This window comes from Nipponia nippon, unplaced genomic scaffold (genome assembly GCF_047370975.1).
Source record: "Nipponia nippon isolate SJK-2023a ecotype South Korea unplaced genomic scaffold, ASM4737097v1 scaffold_24, whole genome shotgun sequence".
Classification (NCBI taxonomy): Eukaryota; Metazoa; Chordata; class Aves; order Pelecaniformes; family Threskiornithidae; genus Nipponia; species Nipponia nippon.
Window position 1 is genome coordinate 659,511 of NW_028262341.1, and position 19,658 is coordinate 679,168.

General features: G+C 40.8%; 1 protein-coding gene across 3 annotated transcripts in view; it reads right to left on the reverse strand.

Annotated features, from left to right (window-relative positions):
• The window catches only part of ACOT12 (acyl-CoA thioesterase 12), a 30,494-nt gene extending 13,098 nt beyond the window's left edge, over positions 1-17,396 (reverse strand). For 2 of the 3 annotated variants that reach the window (XM_087761471.1, XM_087761470.1), the window contains exons 1-8: positions 17,153-17,396; positions 14,411-14,480; positions 10,267-10,327; positions 9,116-9,217; positions 6,815-6,947; positions 4,750-4,900; positions 1,219-1,338; positions 25-175 (exon numbers count right to left, since the gene is read on the reverse strand). In XM_087761471.1, the coding sequence (XP_087617597.1) occupies positions 25-175; positions 1,219-1,338; positions 4,750-4,900; positions 6,815-6,947; positions 9,116-9,217; positions 10,267-10,327; positions 14,411-14,480; positions 17,153-17,288 (924 nt within the window). In that variant the 5' untranslated portion in view covers positions 17,289-17,396. Of the gene's footprint in view, positions 1-24; positions 176-1,218; positions 1,339-4,749; positions 4,901-6,814; positions 6,948-9,115; positions 9,218-10,266; positions 10,328-12,019; positions 12,103-14,410; positions 14,481-17,152 lie in introns of those variants that run through there. The other variant, XM_087761472.1, reaches the window with a different exon arrangement.
• Positions 17,397-19,658: the final 2,262 nt, after the last annotated feature.

Genomic DNA, 19,658 nt, shown 5'->3' on the forward strand with positions numbered 1-19,658 from the left:
CTACTCCTGAGGATGAGAGCTGACCTTTGTAGTAGGTTTGATTCTGGGGAAAGTGAGCAGCTCTCCTTTGTCATTTACAGTGTTAAAAATGAGAAACGCGCTGTTAATATGCCGTGCTTGGTCCTTGATCCATTCTTCACAGTTATAAGCCTCAACACGGACACCAACCTCCACACTGAAATAAAAGTTTAAATTAATTACTGAACTGCTACAAGTGATGCAGAAGCAGCCCTGAGACATACTAAAAAGGGCTGCTGTACACCTTCCTGTGTGCATGAAGCCTGACTCAAATACCTTCTGTAGCACACAAAATAAATTACTCAGTCTGGACAGACACATTTCAGAAATAAAATAAAAGGTGGCACTAGCTAAATAGCATTAATAAAAAGAGCAAAAATTGAGCTAAGTAGCAAAATAGGAACACCGGTAAGATTACTGTGAGAACAGACAGCAAAAGTGAACAGCATGATATTGATTTGACATTCAGCAGAAGCATGGTATAAAGGTAATTCATGCCCTGCTAGCATTCTGCAGGGACCAAATACACCTACGAAGAAAACATCCATAGAAGACCAATGCCAGGATAACATTTGTCCCGTGTACAGAATTTGGAGGAAGAATTACTTTAGCTTCTGCCGTCTTGTGGGTTGTCTTGCTACACCTCAATATACTCAACTAAAGATAAAATTTCAGCATGGGCTGTAGCCATTTATTCCAAACTGCAACTGGCAAAGCCTCACCTCTGCATACACCCAAACCAAACTCTGGGAAGAAGTAAACAAAACAAAGCATGAATTTTGCCAGTAACCAGCAATAAATAGAACCCAGATCTGTCAACAGATGCCAAGACAGGAAGATCCTGGCAGCAAGCTGGAGTCTTCTCAAGAATCAAAGCTGGGAGACCAACTCATCCCTTGAAAATCCCTGAATTTCAGAGTGATATTTATGGCTCTCAGTTTGCAGGATTGGGATTTGGTTACAAATGATCTTTAAATTAAGAGTGAAAGTCAGAGAATAATTTTTAAAAACTTTCACTGAGAAAAGTAAAAAAAAAGGTGCTTATAGACAGATATTTATAGACATAGATATATCCCTCAAAGCTCCAGCTGAAATATAATTCATTCAATAATGCCAATCCTACTGAAAGCTGAAACCTAAAACACACATTTAGGCTGGTGCTGAAGAAGTCAAGGAAGACAAGCAGATTAGGAGCTTTACCTGTTCTGAAATGCATTGTTCACAACTGCATTGAATACAAGGCGGTCACCCACGACGGATGGTCCCCAGAATTTAAACATATTGACTGATTTCAAGACAGGATATGAATGACAAAGGCGGCTGGAAAAGAAAGCAGCAGATACAGAGAGCAAAACATAGTCATGTTAAAGAACCTCCTTTGTTAGGTTTGAATTGGGTGGTGATTAGAGCAACAAGGTTTGCACAACCTAGAAGACCACTGTATGACACTAATTTATTCCATAACTCACTGAAATACACTTAACATGTTCAGCTCCAAGAGCATATAATTCCAGCTTCAAACATAATAATACCACTTATGTCATGCTGTTTCATTTTCAACAGACTTTACAAACACTAACTAATTAATTCTCACTGCTTGATATTACTTTCTTTTGGAGCCAGACCATGAATCCCTTACCTACAGAGTAACCATTTACTTCACAGAGTTTCATCAATTTCTATATGACTGCACAGGGAGTAGGATTTTGCTCAGAACGTAAAAATGCCAGATCATAAAGCCTTTAAACAATTAAAAGAAACCTCAGCAGAAAGGCTGAGCACCAGAAACAGTATTCAAGCAAAGCAATGTCAGTCTATCTATTCTTTTAATATTTGTATATTTTTGCTTGTTTGTCAGATGTTTTCTGCTAGTGTTATATGAAATAAGAATAAAAAACTACCCAAATAACTGCCAAATGCATAGTTGGTTTCTTTTTTTTTTTTTTTTTTTTAATTTGGTCTGGTTTACTAAATTATGTGCAGTTCACTACTGGTGCTGAGCTGGGAAACTCATCTTTCCACATACAAAGGGACAGAAAGATGTTGAATTGATCACTTATCAATTCAGAAAAACAGAACTGTTGGCTAAATTTCAAAAGCTGAGGGCACAATAGTGTATTACAAACATCTTTACATGTACATTACATTACAAATCTTAGTAATTCTGTTCCCTTTGTCCTTCCAATTGCATAGTGCATCCACTCACCTGTCTCTTCTTATTTCAGACCTGATCCTGGACTGCGTGCAATTACACGTAGTCAGGTTCAGCAAGGTTGTCTTACTGGGTCTCTTTGAATTGCTTGTGAAACAGGCTGTAGCCACTCCAGTAAAACTTTGCTGCTCTAGTACAGAAGATTGTCTGTGCCAGGCGAGTACCCTTTCCAGGAGCGTACTAGCAAAGCTGCTCTTCAGACCGATACAGTGGACAAACAGATACACACCTGATCAAACCCAGCTACACTGCTAAAAGAAAAGTTTTGCAATTCCGTGCCATCTACACTCATCGCCTCTCTGACCTTCACAGACATTCCAGAAAAAAATCTGCAGTACAGATACAGCTTAAGGGTTTGTGGAATAGGGATCTAGTTTGCAAGCTCTCCGTAGTGGGCAAAAATTAGGTTTCTTCAGCAGTTCTAAATGTAGTCAAAGCCCCACTCTTTACTGGGATCTCTGTGCATGACATGAATAGGGAACAAAATACAATAATGCCATCTATATTTAGACTTTGAAAAAACATGTTCTGTCCTCATGCATGAGTGCAAAATGCTCAATAAGAATGCCATATGCACATCTGAGAATAGGTTTTGCATTGTGCAGTTTTTAAACTTGAAAATATAACTTTGTAGCATTCCTAGCTTTTAACTCACTGCACTCTGAAAACTAATCTACCAGTATTGTTAAATGCACACAATTATCTGTACCTAATTAATTTACTGGTACGTCTTTTTGATAGACTAATATATTCAAACAATTTTGTAATTTCATTAAGAACAATTTGCTCTTCTGATTTAAAATGCTAAATGGTGATCTTATTTACAATGTTCACTATAAAGATGCAAACACAATGTTATTGAAAATAAGAGAGGAACAAAACAGAAATTTGGCCTAAATATTCCATTTTTCCTGGAAAACTATGGCCTGAATGCTTTTACTGCAAGTGCAAGAAATAAGAAAGTACAGATCGAGTTCAAACTAATATTACTAATATTCAAATGGCTTTATTGCTATCTGCAAGATTATCATTTACTGTCCGGCCAAAAAAGTGGAGGGGGTGGGAGAGAGGGGAGAAGGAGGGTGAGTAACCTTTAAAATGCCCTTAGAAATTTATTTTTCAAGGGTTAGCCCTCTTCTTCCGTTCCTCCATCAGAGTTTGTGGCCATAGCAACTCTTAGCTGGCACCTTCAAAGGTCAAGTCTAATTGTGAGTGGCCTCACAAAAGGTTTGTAGTGAGACAAGCTATTTCTCAAGCATAAACTACAAAATCTCTGTTTTCAACAAGCCTCTGTCAGCAGCTATTATTCTTGAAATTCTCAACATGACAAATCATGTTTGACATTCATTATTTCAAAGAAATTTTTTCACTACTTCATTTGCTGGTATTTTCCTTTTCTTTTTAAACCTAAATGTAATTCTCACTAGGTAAAATTTATCAAATGAAAACAGGTAAATATTTTGGGTCATATTATGGCAAAAATCTGAAACAATCCCTTTGAAGCCAATGAAATTACACACTGCAGTAAGGTCAGTGCATTCTGACATTACTAAAGCACGCTGTTTATCCAACCGCTACAGAAAATCTGTTGTTATCAGTACAACTACTGGCTACAAATCAAAACTATATGAATAATGAATGGGGAAGCAATTTAATTATTAAAGTTAAAAAACGAAAACATATCTTAACATCCCTGCAGTGAATTAGGTCACTTGGTATGCAAGGAGAATTCAAACTGAAACTCAAGTGCTGCTTACAAAGAAGCTTTGTATGGAGTCCAAGAGCAAGGAGGGAGAAAAACAATGGTTTGATTTCAGGGGAAGAGAAATTAAATGATTTTATGTCTAGGCCATACTGACAAGCAATACTAGGCAGTGTCACAAAAATACTTCACACTTATTACCTAAAGATGTCAGAGCCCTTTAAACTGCTAAAAATATTACAACCTATAGGATGTGCGACTCAAGAGAGACTGAAACACTAAGTGACTTGCTGAAGGTTATGCATCCATTCTCTGTGCACACCAAGAAAACAGAACATGTTTCTTTTGATTCTTCTTCTCTGACTTGTTCCTTCTTCTGGCATAATGATCTGCAGATGAACATTAAGAATGCTGCTCAGTTTTGGATATCATTTGATACAAGGTCAGTATCAGTTTTATCCTGACTTAATGACTAACTCAGCTTTTAAAACACTGCACCAACTACAAGGAGGTCAGGTTTCTATTCCTATTTCCAAAGCTGACTTTCTGCAGAGAGTTTTAGGAGAGTAACATAGCCTCTTTTGCCTTAGGGTCTGCATGTGTAACAGAAGAATAGTATTTGACTCCCACAGTGGTGTGGCATGCTGTAGGAAATGTACCACGTAAATAGTTCAAAGGCCTCCTGCAATCTGAGGAGTAAGAAAAGTCACAAAGGTTTGGGCCTGTATTTTTCATAGAATAAATCCCAGTGAAACCCTTAATATTAAAATCACATCCATTTAGAACCATACACAAAGACTATGATGTAGAAAAGTACCTTGCTGAAATACTTGCCACTGTCTCCATCCAAGCCATGATCTGGCCACCGAAAGTGTTTCCATGATGGTTTGCATGAGGAGGCTGGACAAGCTCAATACTCTGTACATGAGTAACATCAGTTGAAACTGCATCTTCCTCTTCAAAAGTGTCTGAAACACAGCAGAAATGTATTAATGAATTATTTCTGCTAGTAAGTCTGATAGCCAAGAAGAAAATACCCCCAGTTACTGAAGCGTGCAATTTGCTTCAGACACAACAAAAAGAAGAAAGACACAGAAGACCTCTGTTCTTTGCAAGACAAGCAAGAGGCTGAAGATTTGCTCTGTTTTTCCAAGAGACATAAGGGTGGGGGATGGTGCACCCCGCAGTCTATTGCAGCACAGTGATCCTTCCCAGCCCTCACTATATCCTTCAAAGAAGCTGTGTGAGAAGCAGTTACTGTGAAAGCTGGCTAGTTGTGAACACAGGCAGCCAACTGCCTCAGCATGTGCTTGTGATTATTCATGGTTGCTACGTATGACCTCCAACAGATGTTGTCAGAGCAGTTTATCGCTTATTCAAATGCCTTTCATAGACTTTGACCACCATGTATGATGGGCACCTGTGCAAATCTGTCTAATTAAGGTTAGAGTATGACATGACTATTTCATAACCTGTTACAAATCTTGTGATTACCAGAGACAATATAGAACACATGAAAGAGAGTAATATGGATCAGAATCAGTAACTACCTTCCACTATATGAGCATTTCCAATTTCATTTTCAAATGTTTAGCTATACATCCTCACTCTAATCTTTGGTTTTTTCATTTTTATTTTGCAAGAACAGATTCAGGCATGAGATGATGTCAGTCATTTTAAAAGCATGTATGTGTGCTAGAAGGTACTTGACCTGAATTGTACTTTCAAATTTTGCCATAATTAACTAACTTCGTAATTATATAAATGTGTGGATATATTTGACTAACTTGCACTTTGGACCTACTTAAGTTGTTGCATAAGATCCACTCAGAAGACAAACTTCACTTTATGGATATGATTTATACCTATTTTGCTACCTGGCAGCCTTTACACGCAATGTTTTCTTTTCTCTTCCCTTGTTTTGCTTGTTCTGTCTCCTTAAGGAGGTGAATTAGTGCTAACAATGATAAGATCCTTCAAGGAGGTTTCCAGGCAAGGCAGTGGAAACCAAAATCAGCAACCTCTATTTGCTTTTCATGGTATTAAGCTGTCTCCTATGAGACAGTTACCATGAAGACAAATAACTGGTTTGCTTGTAGCAAATAAGTCTCTTCAGTTCTACAGAGTCTTATTAAATTGTTAAGACTAGAATTTATATTTACAACAGGTTTCAACTTTCCGTGGTAAAACTACATAATGTCTGTTGTTTATACATGGAGTTACGGCTCAGATTTTCCAAATACCAGCATATTTCTTAACTGTTGTGAATCATTTCTTTTGCAGGGGAACACAGCAACTTTTGAGCACAACTGTCTTTAAGAACAGAGATTACTATCAGAAATATAGATGAACCTGTTTCTTGGCTCAATTTTTCTAATTTGGCCATAAGAAGTTTAAATTTTTTTTTTTACCTGTTTTGACCTTCAGGTAATGAAGTTTCGCCTGCTTGTTGGGAATGATCTCATGGCATAAACATAGTTCTTAGTGCTTTCTTACAAAGACACAGCCATAAGCCTGAGTGAATTTTATCCTTCTATCTACATTATAACTAGTGTCATAGGACCTTACTACCATATTGCAAAGTTCTGTGTGAACTGTTAAACCTTACACATATAACCTACATGAAGATCTGCATTTCACATCTACTTAATGCATGCTTGGCCTTCAATCCTGCATTTTTGTATCTGGAATTTCTGAAAGACAAAGAAATACCACTCTATTAGAATAACTGTCTTACACACCCTCACAAATCTGGTACACGCTTTTCTACATGATACCACAACCTCATGGAGCTCTACTCAGATGTTTTGTCTGCTTTTTTCCTCCCTTCCAGCTGCCCCTAAGTCATTTGTTCCATCTTCCATGCTGACCACAGTAATCACCTTCCTTATTACTCTCCTGCATTAGGTTCTGAAAGATCTGTTCATAGCCCAGGCGGATTCTTCTTCTCTCAATAGCCAAGGCATGCTCCAGGTGGTCTTCTGTAGACAGAAGCTTTACAGGTTCTAATGCAATCTATGCAAATGAAAAAGAAAAAAAGATTCTGAATGCCATAATCATAACAAAGTGCATTTTGAACTTAAAATGGCATCAGCATTATCTGCAACCTTTTGCTATCAACTGTCCAAGATTACAAGTTCTATTAATACAAACAAGGGCAGAGTTAAAGTTCAAAAGATTCTGCATTATCCTTTCAGAATAATTTGTTAAAACTCAATGACAAAGTGCTTTTGGCTTTTAAATACAAACATCTGTGAGAGCACACAGAGTTTAAGACAAAAGAAAAAAGGAAAAAGAAAAAGAGAAAAACAAGATGATCTTAAAATGAAGGTTTGAGTATTGAATTTTTTTAACAGAAAAATAACCCAGTTGCATTCATCAGTGGTGTAGTCTATGGGAAAGTGTACCCCAGAGCCCACTCCCACTCACTACACAAATAGTCCGCTCCCTTTTTCACAATTCACTCCATACTCACATTGCCTATTCCATCTATCTGAGGAGTTATTTTCAAAGAAGCACTGGTTTTCTGAGGTGGAGGAAAAACACATGAACACCCAGCACTTGGTGCAGCTTCAGACTCTATACATTTATGCCCAAAATGCTACTTCTGCCCAGCCATGCACCCTTCTTGCCAAGATCAGACCTTCTTCTCCCTTAAATGCAAATTCCCATGTATGTCAGTTCAATGACAAACTGAATCCAAGCCTGTATTGGCTTAAGAAAATTATTACATTTAGATAAATACTGCAGAGGTGCCACTGAACAGTCACTTATGTGATTTGTTTACAAGGTCTAGCCTCAGAAGCCTTAAATAATGAACAAGCACAGCAACACAGACAAATTCAACATTTTGTGTCCTCTAGTGGTGCTGCTAATGTTTCCCAGTCTTGGAGTCTTCACTCAAATCCTCTTCCAGTTTCCTTGCCTCCTTTCTGGCCCTCCTCAAGAGCGTCCTAGCTTTTTCCAGATGGTCCAGATAAGAGTTTAGGATGGTGAGCGCATACTGCTGCTCTCTGCATAACTTTAGCAACAGTTGTTCAGAAAAGTGGATTTGAAAAAATATTCTTTAATTTCTACAAGACTTTAAGTTGTGATGGAATTTGAACTGAAGTCTCAAACTCCCTCTGGGGTGTTCCTGTCTTAAGCCTAATCTTAGTTAATCATCACCAGTTTAATCCTGAATTAACCTCCCTGGAAATCTGGGCAAAAGGTAAATGGGTTGATGCCATGGATAAGATATCAAATCAATAATAAACAATCCTTACTTTATACTATTTTAGTGCTTTCAGGTTAACCAATTTAGCCATGAGCCTTTCAGAGACAAGTTGGAATTTAGTTTTCGTAAAACTGTTCCCATCTGTTTCTTCTGCAAACTGTAATATATCATGGGATGACTGCTCTCTGCCAATCTGCAGTAGATGTTAAAAAGGAAGATGCACTATCGTAACACATTCAGCAGCACAGGAAAGTCAATATATGATTCTAGTCACTCATGTTCAAGAAAGTAGACTACTACATACAAAAGGAGTTTATTAAGAGGATCTGAGGAATATTTCGCCTTTCACATATGAAAACTTTAAAAGAACTGTGCCTGCTTAGCACAGCAATGTGAAGGCCAAACAGTACCATGACTGATTTCTAAATACCTCTGGGAGCCAAAGACTGGGGAGAAGAAACAACACCTGCTTGAAAACTAATTAACATAAATGACAAAGAATTAATTTAGATAGGAAGCTAGCTTAAAAATAATGTCTTCTCTCCAAATAGTGATGTTTGAACAACCTTCTCAAAAGGGGGAGTGAAGGATAAAGAAACACCACCCCCAACATCCTTGCAGGTTTCAAGATGTATATAGATCAGTTTCTGAAATAGAGAGAGACCGTGCAGACTCACAGGGATCTCTCTTCCAGTGCTCGCCTCTATCAATATTGCAGCCTGTACAAAGACACCAGTTCTATTACTAGCAAATGTGCACGAAAAGTGGAAACAATTAAAAAAGCCTAACAAATGGACTGTAGAAAAAAAAATATCTCCATATAGTCTGGACTTCATGCTGTTTTCCTATTACTCATCAGAATAAACAGGTATGAACATTTTCCTGTGTTTCACAACCAGAAAATTGGGTTATTTCACAGAAACTCAGTCCCAGTAACTTCAAGCATAGAAGAAAACAGAAAGAATACCTTTCCAGCACCAACTGGTTTGGCTACATATGTTGCATATGCCACACTCACAATTTTTTCAACATTAGTCAAAACGTCCTGTACCGTAACCTTTATGCCAACCTACAAGGAAGGAGGTAGTGGAGGAAGAAGACAAAAACGGTATTTACATCATTGTCAGTTGAGCTGAGACAAAATGGTGCACTGTTTATCAATCAATCACACCCAGTCTCTTAAATTTAAAAGAAAAAAGGTAAAAAACTGCTCTGCTATCACTGATACATCTCTGAACACATAAGAACATCACAATATTTGCTGAGCTCTGAAAAGCTCTTTAGTACAACAACTCTGTATGTATGTTTAGCATCACTTGTAGGATAAAATACAAAATAGGAAAGACGCTTAGATTTAGTTTTATGGATATCTCTTTCCATTTACTTGTGTGTCATTTGGAGTCCCCATCTGAATCTTTCCAAGATCTGTATGAGCGAAAACGTCTGTATAAATGTATAAAACACAATGAAACACTTGAAGGTGAAACACTGTATTTGATCCTGTGAGACAGGCCTGACATGCATCAAAACTTCTGATTTTTTCTAATTTTTTTAATCTTTTGAAATACATTCTCTGCGAGATGCATCACTCCCATTAATATTAATGGAAATTGGACTTGGGCACAATGCAGAGAAAAGTACCCTTAAGGTTCAATTCTGACTTCAAGGAAGTGATTGGGCAATGCATTGCATACTTGTTATAATATGAAGAATAAGAACATGCATACACCTGAGATAAACATTTTTGTATCAGAAGTTTCAAAAATACTTAGAACTCCACCTGTTCAGTGGATCCTAGATCTGATCCAAAGACTGTTTACAGGTCAATAGCTTTGTTCTGGACCAACACCACCTATCCCATCCCGTCCATTATACCTGCCAAAGATTTTAATTCTTCAAGGTCCAGTTTCTATTTTGACATGGATTATTTTACAGGAAACATGCAATTATAATAGTCATTATGAAACCAGAGTTTCATTAGGCAGTGTTATTGTTCAGATATCTGCACAAAGCTCCTTCTAAGACAAATAAGACTGGACCCATGTTGCATTCCTCTAATCTTCCCACCTTTCTTCTATTCTTTAAATATCATTGGGAATAAGAGTGATGATCTCTTACCTCCATGCTGGTTTTGAATGCTCTGTTCACCTTTGCTTTGATGGCGATAATTTGTCCAACCCTGTTAAGAATAACATCTTATGGTATGTAATCATACCGCTCAATAAGGGTTTGAACCTGCCTCTCTAGGTATTCCTAACAGTAGTGAAGAAAATCTCATTCATCAGTCTCTGTCTTCCATACTGTACTGAAAATGGACTGAAAAAGGTTTAGCACTGTTATTCATCAGTCAGACTTCATTCATGCTCAATAACGATTTTAGTCACTCAGAAAACTGCATAAGCTTAATACGAGCATTCCTTTTCCTTGCTGATGTCTGTATGACGTCAGGTGTGCTCCAGGCCCCAGGTCCCCCAAGAAATTTTGGCCGAGATTCTGCCTTTGTTCAAAGGCACATCTTGCTGTGAGTTATACCAAATCACTGAGTATATCTAGCTGCAAAACCACACAAGATATACTCCATGTGCATTCTCTCACATACAGATACACGCACATGAGGAAATAATCCCAAGACAAAAAATGTTCTTTGACATCTTTGAAGAACGGGGAAAGAGTTCACTCTCCAAGTTTTGGCCAAGAACAAGGGCCATGTCCCTTCTGTTCTAACACCATACCTCTGAACAACTACTCTTTGTCGTTTACCTACATGGAACACCTAAACAGAATTGTACCTTTTTACCTACATAGAATCAAATTTAAATGAGAAAATAATTCTTTCCTTCTGGAATTTCTAAAGTACCTGTTATATGTTGATAACAAGAATAACCCTTGTTTTCAAACCCCAAATATCCTAACACAAGACAATGCTGGAAGGGCGGAAAGAAGGCAGTTTCCCCTAAAGTTGTCTTATTGAGCAGAGCAGTAAAAAGGACAGGATGTGCATGGTAAGTCAGACCCACAGCCAAAATAACTGCGCATCTGGCCACTGCCTTCAGGGAATTTAGACTGACTTAAAACTGCTAAAGATCAGTTCCAGAGCAGGCAAAGTGCAGCTACCTATATCCAAGACTGCAAAATACAACTCAGGCCACTTCAGTACCTATGAAATAGGCATCTACAGCTAAGGATTTGGCACAGTCATGACCCCAGTTTATAAAAAAAAATTTCTTTATAACTTCTTCCTTATTTAATGAATAGGGTTTTGACATTTAAAGGCTTTTCTTAAATTGCTTCTCTCAATGCCAGAACTTCAAATGAATTGTTACCAAACACTAGAATGAGGAATAGGAAACCTGCTCCTTTATGGTACCAGACGGGAACAACCAAGTACACAGAAACTTCCTCTTTCTTGTTCATATTCAAGAACATAAGTGGAAGCCTTTGAGTAGACAGGGGGGAAGAACGGTTAGAGGAAATAATTAAGGCCATCTGCAGATACATAGCCCTCATTAGCTTTTGAAGAATGCATTCAGAAGGAATTTTTCCATCATTCATTACAAAGAAAAAGCACAACCATTAATGTAATAGCTCTAAACTGCACAGCTAAGGAAGCCAACAGCTCATTTTCAAAAAGGAGAACACAATATTTATGTTCAAGCTTGGAAAAGAAGTTAACATTATGGTCTCATAAAAAGGCTTTAGAAAGCTTAGAGACAGAACTCAGTCAAGTACCCTGAAACACCTCTGAAGACTCTTGTCATAAAACTCCCAAGAGAATTACAGCAGCACAGCAGCAGAGGTAACAACAAGTACAAGGTGAAGAAAGACAGAATATATTCATTAGATGAACTCTATGATTGAACACGACACATACTGGTAGTGAGTGTGAGGCTTTCCTTAAAAGAGGGAGAGTTCAGAGTCTCTGCAGATGCTTGCAGAGGATGTCATGGGCCCTGTCAAGAACATCATGATGCCGGATTGTCCACGAGGTCCCAGTGGGAACTGCAGAAGTCGCTACCTCAGGCTTACTGGCAGGGCACTGTTCTTCTGTACAAAGATTGTCTGTTTCACCTTTGTCAGTGACACCTCCCTGGTGACCTCTCTTCCTCTGTGCGAGAACACTGCATAAGAGAGGCTGAGCGAGGTAAGCCTGGGTCTTTCCGCCTTTGACGCAACTGCAGGGTGGGAACAACAGAACAAAGCTGGATGTGATCTCACTGAGCCTGAGCCGCCAGTCCCGCAACAAGGCAGGTTTAGACTTCACAGACATTAGATACCCTGACTGACTGACATCTCCCCCTGTGCTCCAAGCAGTCTATGCAGGTGGACCCACATTTCGTTGCAGAAAAGTCCACGGCCATATCAGAAAATAAAGATGTCAGAACTGAGATGGTCAGACACTATTTCAAAATGAAATTATGTACATTGTATCACGTATTCTGACTTTGGACAAACTGATTTAAGCAGAGAGAGCTGATCAGCTTGGGCATTTAAATAGATATGTAGGGGCAGAAGTCACAGGACACCACACTTCTACTTGTAACTGGCAGAAGGCTTTTGAAATATTTTAGAATGAACTGAATATGATTCACATATGGAGCACTAACAAAATTTAAATAAGTGTAATTTAAAATCGTATTTTCTTACTACCACTGAACTGCTGCATATTAAGACAAGGAAGAGGGATTTATTTGTTATCATGGCATAAGACTGAGTTTTGCAATATACATATTTGTGCAAATCTCTGTTTCCATGTCAACTGAAAAGAAATATGCCCAGAAGAGTTAATCCTTAGAGAACATTTGGTAACTTGAGTTAGGTAAATGAAACCTTAGAGCAGGTAACTTATAAAAAATCTTTTTCATTTACTAGAGTGAGATACAAGAGCTCTCTTATTTATGCAAGATGTTTGTATAATCAACAAGATCTGGCAAAATTTAGGAAATTACACAGTAAGCTGGAAACAGGATGTTAGGGATTACCTGAGGCTGAAAAATAATTACTGAAACCACTTCATATGTTTGTACCCTATATTCTTGTTAAAAATGAAACATTGATACCACAAGTAGAAGGAAAACTAGAGACATGCTTAGAAACAAACCTGTAAGGAAAAGTATTTTCATTACATTTTAGAAGCTGTGTTCTGGTCTCAGAAACAAGAGAGAGAATTGCTCTGAAGCTACTGAAGTCTGAAATATTATGCCCGAAAGAAAAAATTACCCTGACTTCATTTGTAGGACTGTGAGTACAGTTTTCATAGACAGGATTTTTTCCTAGGGACAAAATTAAAAACGCATAACAATTACAGGCAGGACAAACACTTTAAAACTAATTTTGTAAAATAGATGAAGAAATTCTCTTGAGTTCTAGATTTGGTATGACCACGTTCACTTCTTTGTTACTGATTCTAGTTCTCATCCTAATGGTCCCTACTCTAAAAATCTGCTGTTCAGAAGTGTGAGTGGATGCTTGTTTTACACTCATGTACTGCAAACAGTTTTAAACTGACATCAGCTGTACATCTGACAGCCAATGTTGCTTGGTTCACAGTCAGGACAATTGCATGTGCATTGGTCTGTGTAACCAGGTCCATCCCATCTAAGCACTCATTAATTGCCAGATGGCAAGGTGTAAAAACACACAAAAACTACAAAGTAATGGCTTTAAGTTTCTGTAAGGATATGGTTTAGGAATAAATGTGCTGTTTCCTTTTACAATGTCTTTTATCCCTTGGAAAATCATGAAAAATTGTTAAAACAAAAAGTAAGTCCTGTATTATCTTGTAGACTCAGTCAATGTTCGGGGATCACAAATGCAAAATATTTCTGTTTTGTTACATGAACACATTTTTTTAAAAGAGCTGACAGGAAGAGAAGGCAAGAAATAAACTGAAAGGGCACTTACAACAATAAAAAATTAATAAAATAACTGTTACAGGTATGTACTCCTTATTTAACAGAGATAAGTAATGGCCTGCAGCATTCAACTTAACTAGAGCCAAAGATCACTGGGCCATCAGTTTCTCACCTGGCATCTGGGTTGCCAAGTCAAAGTAACTACAGTTTATTTTTGACCTGCGAAATTGATCTGTTTTCTAGGTGGGTCAGGCTACCACAGATAGAAAAGAACAATTTTGAGACTTAACCCCATGACTCTGGGGAGTTCATTGGCCTGCTATCTCAGATTTTATAATGCCTCAGTTTATCTCTGCCAAATAAGAATCTCTAGAATGAAAACATTTGACTGCTGTTAGCTGGTTTTGTACCTGGCAGCCTCTTCAAACTGTATGTCATCCATAGACACTGTCACGCAAGACACACCAGCATGTTTCTCAGCTTCAAAAGAGACACATGGACACACAATTACCACATTGCATTTGCAACAAGCTATTCACCTATATACTTGTGCATGAGACAGAGATGAAACACAGTACATCCGAGTTCTTCTTTTCATCACCCTAATGCAGGTCTGCAGCATACCCCTTCGAAAAAAAGAAGCCAAATAAGATTAAAGTTAATGTTTACCATGAAATAAGGGTAACATCAGGAGATGAGACTAGATGATGATAATGATCCTACTCAGTCTGAAAAACTCTCTTTAAGGCCTTTGTCTAAAAATGAACATTCTTGTAAGAGAGCATCAATAAGCATGTTGCAGGACAAAAAGAGTCACAAAGCATTAACAAGCCTACAGAAATCTCAGCAATCTCCCTCAAAACAGGATGTTTTGAGTATTGGCTATGTAAAACCAGTGTGGAAGTTTTGTCAGTTGAGGATTCTCAGACATAGGAGAAAGATCTACTGGCTTACTAGTGTGGCCACAGCAGTGGAAAGCAGGTAAGTACATGTCCTCATTGCTGTACTAAAAGTGCAGGAATTAAATAAAAACAAATACAAACAAGATTTAAAAAATTCAAACCCAAATATTTACTTACTGTAAAATATTTTTACCAAAATTTTAACTGTGTTCTCCATCTCCCTAGGATGCATTTGGTTATGAAAAATAACAGACCCTGTTTGTATTAACTATGAAAGTTAATCTGGAAGAGGTAAATATCTTCTTTTCCGTTAATATTTAATAGCCAAACAGTTATCTTTTTACAGCAAGTTATTGTGATTGATTATTTATTTGACCATAGCACCTGGAGTTCCAAGTCAGAGGCTACATCTCCACCACACTAGGAGCTGTACAAACACAAAGTTTCCTGGGTGACAGAGGCAAAAGAGAGGACTAGCAGGAAACCTAGAAGATAGCACTGCACAACGGGCAGGAGTTCTCACTCAAGCAGCCCAATATTTTTAGTGAGCACCGCAAGAAAAAGCTTAGAAGAATTAGAGGATGGTGCATGAGTTGTATCAGTATCTGAGGAGTTCCCTTTGAAAACATGAGGGCAAAACACACAAAGGCACTTATCAGAACCAGCACACTGTGATAAAAGGGAAGAGGTCACTGACGACTAAGAGGCTGGAGTCGCCACTGTGACAGGTAATGCAAGGTGATGAGTAAGATGGTGATAGTCATAAGTAGCCTTAAAAGTGAGGAAGCAGCCAGGTGGATCACATCTAAAGCAGCAGGATATGAAATGAGGAAAGTGCAAAATCCGGGCACTTGCAACTGCACCAGCTGGCACTAACATGGGTGAAAGATGGTAAAGCCAAACAAATCCCTGCCTGGCATGCTGAGTTTGCTGTGAGACAAAAAGCAAAGCAAGGAAAGGTGTTAAAAATCCTTTGTGTGCGATGGGATTAGCCCTGTGGGGTGAATGACTGCTGTTGCCCTAAGCCTAACCAAGGAAAAGCAACTATGAACAGTGGATTGCAAGTGAGCTCTGGTGGCAGATTAGCAGCTGGTGAAGATCATCACAGCTTAACTGAAGTCCAGGGAGCAAGGATGAACTGTTGTAGCAGCTGGGGCTCTGCCACTTCAGAGCAGGGACTCAAGTTCAGGGGTTGCTGAGATCAGTTCGGTGTCCCTCTTGCAAAGAGCACTGTTAAGGGGTAAATCACTGAAGGGCTGAAATCAAATTACTCCTTCATGCTAAAATAAATCTCAAAAAAAAAAGTGTGATCATACTGGGAAGCTGCTACGTGCTAGGTAGTTACTGGGTTATTGTGTGGGACAAGTTCTCCAGGATCCCAACTCTTTCTACACAGAAGAGAGGATTACATAAAGCTGCACGGAGCGCAGCACACACCTACGCAGCGAGCGCACCATGGTCACCGCGTCGTATGGAGACGCCATCCAGACATGAGTTCCCCCAAAATACCCGCTATTCTCTGCAAGGCTCATTATGGACTGCTAATGTATGCAGCTGTACTTGGAAACGGAGTTCACTGACAGCAAAGATGGCAGAGCCTTGGGTTTTCTTAGTGCTTCAGATGCAGCTTTCGCTTCCAGAAGTTAGCTGAGGAGATTTTAAAAGTTTTCAAAGCTGAGTTACACCAGACAGAGTGTTCTGCATGCTGGTGGGATTTATGGTTGGTTTTTGGTTTTTTTTTTGCACCCATGCGCCAATGTTCTTAAATTAGTACTTTTCTTTCTTCTAGTATTTCTCTTTTTTCCATCCCTTTTTTCCTTCTGCTGCTCTTTTTTTAACTCTCCTCATCCTAACCACCCGTCACCCCCTTCTTCGCTCTCCCCTCAGAGTTCACACTCCTCTCCAGCCCCACAAGCCTTCTCACTACTGAACTTGCCTGTTCCTAATCTGAACCCCCAAATCTCACACACTCTCCCCAGCTAAAACCTTCCCTCAAGCCGCTCCCCAGCTCCCCAGGGGCAAAATTTCGCCTCCTCCTCGCCCATCATCGGCAAATATCGGGACGGGGCTACCGGTTTTCAGGGAAGGCGACGCTGTCCCCGAGTTTAAGGTGCATTTCTGAGGGGATGGGGCACAGGGCGGCAGGGGCGCCTCTCCCCACCGCCCTGAGGCGTCGCTACCCCGCCCGCCATCACCCCCTGCCCTGAGGCGCCCGCCAGCCGGCCGGGCCGCTGCTGCCCCTCTCTCTACCTGCCAGGCAGGCGGTGGCGTCCATCCACTTGAGGAGCTGCCCGGCGCTCAGCTCCCCGCGGTGGTTGGCGTGGGCCGGCAAGACGGTCTGGCACATGCAGACATCGCCGCCCGCCGCGCCCCCGCGCCGCTCCATGGGTGCAGAGCGAGGGGGACGGCGGTGGCCGAGGCGCCCCCCGGGCACGGAGAGGCAGCGCTAGCCCGCCCGGCCCGGCCTCTGCGCTGCCTAAGGCGCTGGGGCGGGCCGGTCCCGCCCCAACCCCCAGGGCTGGGGTGCAGTCGCCTCCTCTGGCGGGGGCCGGGCCGCTGCGGGGAGGCGGGAAGGAGCGGCCGGGCTGAGGGGAAGGGGGCGCTGGGGCACGGCAGAGCAAACGCGGCCCCGCAGGGGAGAGGAGGACGGCAGCAGGGCTGTGGCCCGGTTTTACACCCGGCTGCCCGTTTCCATCCCCCGCTGCTGCTGCCCAGGGACCTCCGAGGCCGCCTCACAGCCTGGCCTCAGCCGCCACCATGGCGCGGCTGCCGAGAGCCTGTGCCGGCGCCGCTGGCGGGTGTTGGCATGCGCGTCGCCACTGCAATAGTTATAATCCTGCTCCGATTATTTTTTTTTCTTCTTTTGAAGTCTTGCTCGCTCATGTTCTCACATGGCCTTGACAGCCCGGCAGATGGGCCCTGGGAAGGGAAGACACATTCCCGTCGCCAGCCACCGGTGGGCCCGGTAGGGAGGTGCCCTGGCCTGGTGAACCGCTGCCACTGCCGGTACGGACATTTTGACACCTACCTCGGCGGCCCGGCCCCAGTCATGTATTCACACAGGAGTTAATAACAGGAGACCTCACAGAGGGCTCTCCTCTTAACCTCCTCCTCCTCACACGGCTGGTAAGGTACCGCAGGATATTGGTCTTGCAAACTATTTAAATATAAGCACTGCTGAGGAAGAGTGGAGCAATTGCTTTCAAATGGGTCAGGAAGGTCAATGTTTGACTATTGCCATGGATACAGCATTATTACTACTGAAGGCTCAGCCACGTGAAGAGGGCAGTTTGGAGATGCTGACAGGCTGGGCTTGTCAGATGTTATGGCAGGGCTGGTCCGTGGAGCAGATGTGTTGCTTCGACGTAGCAGAGTGTGTAACCTGTAAATGCTCTTTAAGTAAAGACTGCAAAGCTTGTATTTGACTCTCTGCTATTCCCACCCCCTCCCTTGGATATTGTAAATAGCATGGTTTTCAACAGAGCAGCAAGCCTGTTTTCTGTAGTCTTTCCTTACAGCCTTTCCTCTTTATCATCCAGCTACAACTTGTTACCCACTATTCCAATGACAGGCTTCCCATGTTTATTAAAAACATACATAAATGAATTTATACCATGAATGCTTGTTCATTTAAACATTGTTAAAGATCCAGCTTTAACCCGTAACAGCCAGGAAAATTTGAAATTTAACCAACCTGCCTCACCAAGATAGAGTTTCTCAGTGCAGTAGGGATTTTCTTCCCACATGGTCTGTTACTATCATTGCACTACAGCAAGATTTCTGTTTATTTGTCACATACTCTTTTAGCAAGCAACAGGATGGCTGTACCATCACACTAGTTACATTCCAGAGGATATTGGCTCTTGTCCTGGTTTCAGCCGGGATAGAGTTGATTTTTTCTTCCTAGTAGCTGGTATAGTGCTGTGTTTTGGATTTAGGATGAGAATAATGTTGATAACACACTGATATTTTGGTTCTTGCTGAGTAGAGTTTACACCAGTCAATGACTTTTCAGCTTCCCCTGCTCTGCCAGGTGCACAAGAAGCTGGGAGGGGGCACAGCCAGGACAGCTGACCCAGACCGGCCAAAGGGCTATTCCATACTGTATGAGGTCATGCTCAGTATATAAACTGGGGGAAGAAGAAGGAAGGGGGGGACGTTTGGAGTGATGGCGTTTGTCTTCCCAAGTGACCGTTATGCGTGATGGAGCCCTGCTTTCCTGGGGATGGCGGAACACCTGCCTGCCGATGGGAGCAGTGGATAAATTCCTTGCTTTGCTTTGCTTGTGCACGCGGCTTTTGCTTTACCTATTGGACTATCTTTGTCTCGGCCCACGAGTTTTCTCATTTTTATCCTTCTGATTCTCTCCCCCATCCCACCAAGGGGGGAGCGAGCGGCTGTGTGGTGCTTAGTTGGGGGCTGGGGTTAAACCACGACACTCTGAAAATCAGCATGCTGTGCTATTCCCTAGATTTATTTCTATTCTGTTGCTTCAGAAAAAAAGTTTGCACTTATTTCTCTTTCCTTCTTTGACTGCATTCTGTGAAAGAAAGAAAGAGACTCTCTTGTAAGTGGCAGTGGCATAGCTCGGTCTTGCTCCCTGAACAGGGTTTGTAAATAGTATGCAGCCGGTATTTTCTTCTTCCTCATCTGCTCAATCCAGATGACGAAAACTCAAGCATCAACTTCTCACACTGTGGATCCTGGATGTCAGAAGGAAGAGTCTTTAAACAGAACTGAACATTTTTCTATTTAA